General features: G+C 36.5%; 1 protein-coding gene across 1 annotated transcript; it reads right to left on the bottom strand.

Annotated features, from left to right (window-relative positions):
• Nucleotides 1-350: 350 nt before the first annotated feature.
• On the bottom strand, nucleotides 351-1467 carry LOC143410202 (vacuolar protein sorting-associated protein 37A-like). The gene is made up of 2 exons (XM_076870943.1): nucleotides 1343-1467; nucleotides 351-1269 (listed from the first exon to the last, which is right to left on the bottom strand). Exons 1-2 carry the CDS (start codon nucleotides 1465-1467, stop codon nucleotides 351-353), a joined length of 1044 nt encoding a protein of 347 aa, XP_076727058.1.
• Nucleotides 1468-3533: the final 2066 nt, after the last annotated feature.

Below are 3533 nucleotides of genomic sequence, written 5' to 3'. Positions count from 1 at the left end.
CAATAATAAGAGGAATAGCAGCAGAACTTAAATATATGATAGTTTATCAACAATAAATAAACATTTTTAGTGCAAATAGTGCAGAAAATTTTCTCAAAGCAAAGATCATAGCAAGTATTTTGATCTATACAAAATCAGTCTCAGTTCTGTATACAATCTATATAGTATATCTGTGAATTCAGCCCCCATGATGAAATGCCAATTTGCAAATCATAAATATAAAACAATGTTCTTAAGTTTTATGTCTCATTTTTCTCTTGGCAGTTCATGTTTTCGGGAAAATCTATAGTGGAGCATGAAATTGGCTGTGCATTGCTATCACCTATTGAAGTTTCTCTTCCTTTGCTCTTCTAACAGTGGCAAATTGTTCTCTTTTCCATGAAGCTACTGAGAAAATCGTCTATTTCAGTTTTTCCCTCCAAGAAATCTTCAGCGATATTATCAGATTCTTCTTCAGCTTCATGTGCAGCTACTTTCAATCTTGCCTGCAGGGTACTTGCACTACAGCTCTCACTAAGTTCATGCTGCCTTTGCATCTTCTTTTCAAAAGTAGATTTCATTTGTGTAAGTAATTTATACTTATCTAAAACAATCTGCCTTTTGGCTTCCAAGCTAGGTTCCAAAAGAAGATTTTTTCTTGCTAATTCCTCGATACTTTTTACTAAGTCATCCTTGTCTGCAATAATTTGTTTCAATTGAGGCAAAGTCAGGAACTGTTCTAGTAATACTTCCTCTTGTTCATTCATATCTGTGAGTTGTGATAAACTTAATTCTGAGAGTTCTGGAAATGTATAAGGAACATCTGGCATCTTATAACCAAAACCATTCTGACTTATCGGAGCTGAAGTGTCCGTTGTGGGAACAGGTAATGGCAGACTTGAAAGGACACCAAATGAAGGAGCAGCAGGCTTGGCTGTGGTATAACTTGTTGTTGAAGAAGAAACAGCGTCAGCAACAGACAAAGAAGTGATATTCCTGTTAGCTTCTTGTGGAGGATATGGAGGAAGAAATGGAAAGCCCTGAGAAGCATAAGGAGGCATACCTCCTGGGTTACTGTACAGGTATGGAAATGCTGTCAAAGCAGGAGCTAAAACTGGGGGATTCTTCCAGAACTCATCCAACAGACTTTGAATAATTTTCCCAAGATCTGAATGCATTGTAAAATTGCTTACTAATGGAGAAGTAACATACACTCCTTGTTTATCCATTAAGTGATGTCTTATTGGTGGATAAACACTGATCACTGATTTTTCCTGTGGAGGAAGTAATACATTAATGTTAATAGTCAGATTGTGTAGTGACTGGCAATCTGTATTCCACATCTTTCTGTATTTCAGCTATACTGGAGTGTGAGTTCTGGAGGGACTCGATCAAGCGCTGCTTCTGCTGTTGGAGGCTGGTGAGGCCACCAGGAGAACCAGTCGTGGAGGAGGAGGCGCTCTTGGTTAGGGGAAAGAGCCAGCTCATCCTCCTTGGGTCCCCGGGCCCAAGGCCCTAGAAGGCTCTGGCCTGCTTCTCCCAGCTGCTCAACCCGGGTGTTCTCCAGCGACAGAGAAGCGGGCTGAGATGCGAGTGGCCTAAACGCTGGGGGGACGCATCTTCACTAAGCAAGCCCGTCTCGCGGTCTCTGGGTTCTGGGGGACATGCTATAATGCAGTTAGCTGGAGAGGGGCAACGTGCCGCCAGGGAAAGGCAGTCCTACCTTCGCTGCCCAGACGCCCAAACCAGCCAGTCAGGGAGGCTGACCGTCCAGCGCTCCACCACCCTAGCCTTCGTCCAACAGATTGAGTTTTTGTACTTCTTGTTCCCTGTACAATTTTATCATAAGAATAAATCACATAGTGTCACTTTTCTTCTTACAAGTCACCTCTGAAAATAAAGCATCAAAGCCTAATATTCTTTCTTGTCTAAATTCTCTTACTTTTTAATGTATGTGAAGAGCAAGAATAAGCTAGAGAAAAATCTCACTGTCTTTCACTGACCCCTTAAAACAGTCTATTCCGCTGTCTGTGTGCATCCATCCTCCTCATCACACTAATGCCAACTTGCCAAAATAAGAAAAAAGGACATTTACTTGAGATCAGATCCTGAAAACATGCTTTATATAAAGGTTTTCAATGCTTTTTAGGACATCATCATAAGTGCCACATACATTTAGACAAAAACAATCCTTAAATCTTTTTTTATGCTTTTTAATGAAACAATTGCATTTGCGAATATTTAAGAAAATGTTTACAACAGTTCAAAAGGTATTGATGCAGTTTTGAAAGAATATTTGAATGACTAAGATTCTACCACAGTTTAGGAATTATTTAGAAGTATACATTATAGGAAACTATCTATTTTGAGGATTTTAAAAGTAAACTTCAATTTAGAGAACATGTCTTACTATCATCATAATAATACTCAAGTGCATAATGAATTAATTTTTAATTTTAGGATCCTATTGCAAAACTAAATACAAAGCAAAACCTGAGTTCTACATTTCAAAAAAAAAAATCTGAACTGATTGTATTTAGCAGGAACATATTTAGTAAAATAAATAAAGTTGCTGTTTACATTGTGAATGTTCAGAACAGTAAAGCCGGAATAAACAGCTGCACAACATTTTGAAAGAAATTATTAGGCAATCTTAAAGTTAAGTCAACCTTAATTGACTTGGTGCCTCCTTTTATTGTGAACCATCTCAATGGACTGAACCATAGTTAAATGAGAACTCAGTGCAAAAATGTGTGTAGAAGAGCACTACAAAAATTTTTCAGACATAACTTCAAAATTGGAATCCATTTTTGTTTATTCAGGTAGTTGTTCTTTAATTAGAACAAACTTTCTCCTCTTCACATATAATGTTAACTCTTGCCATTATGGATGGATACTTAAATAAATAGGCAACTAGATCTCAGGCAGTAAATTAGGACATTTCTACTTCAAACCATTTTTCATACAGAATAAAAAGGAGAAAAACAGAATATAATATCTACCACAAATCATACACATGGCCTTACCTTCTTTCATAAGCCATATGTATAATTTTGGGAAAGTTTCTTGTTCTACAGTAATGCATAAATAAAACCAAACTAAACACAGTTTGATTTTATTGAGATATTTTATTAATCTATATTCTCCTTTTGATGGCTACCATTCCAATGGGCTTTACCTATAAAGAGGGAACACTGAAATTGTAGTTTAAAATGATGAGCATGTAGCAATGCAGTTCCACATTTTATTTCAAAATCCTGTATGTAACCTTCTAAGCAGATAATATTATTACACCATTGACAAAAGTTGGAGGGTGAAATATTTTCTGCTTAAATTTCAAGCAGAAATTTGATAAAGTTAATCAATAGTTTAAAGATAAATTATCTTTCTTATATTCCAATAGCAAGTTTATTTATCCAATTGTATGTTAAAATGTCCAAGTATTTAAAACATTAATGAACTCAAATCAAACTGATGGTCACGGATTGTCTAACACTGCATCTCTGTTGGCAAATAGTGTTTGCCAGACCAAATTCTTCTCTGAGCTTTAGCTC

The sequence above is a fragment of the Callospermophilus lateralis genome, chromosome 11 (assembly GCF_048772815.1).
Source record: "Callospermophilus lateralis isolate mCalLat2 chromosome 11, mCalLat2.hap1, whole genome shotgun sequence".
Classification (NCBI taxonomy): Eukaryota; Metazoa; Chordata; class Mammalia; order Rodentia; family Sciuridae; genus Callospermophilus; species Callospermophilus lateralis.
The sequence above is the reverse complement of the archived record's forward strand: the minus strand, read 5'-3'. Positions and strand labels throughout refer to the sequence as shown.

What these genes read in the sequence shown, in the direction of transcription:
- LOC143410202 (XM_076870943.1), bottom strand. Translation starts at nt 1,467, where the DNA reads ATGAGCTGGCTCTTTCCCCTAACCAAGAGCGCCTCCTCCTCCACGACT. An exon ending in CTCCAGAACTCACACTCCAG is followed by an intron (nt 1,270 to 1,342) that starts TATAGCTGAAAT and finishes TAACATTAATGT; the next exon opens with ATTACTTCCTCCACAGGAAA.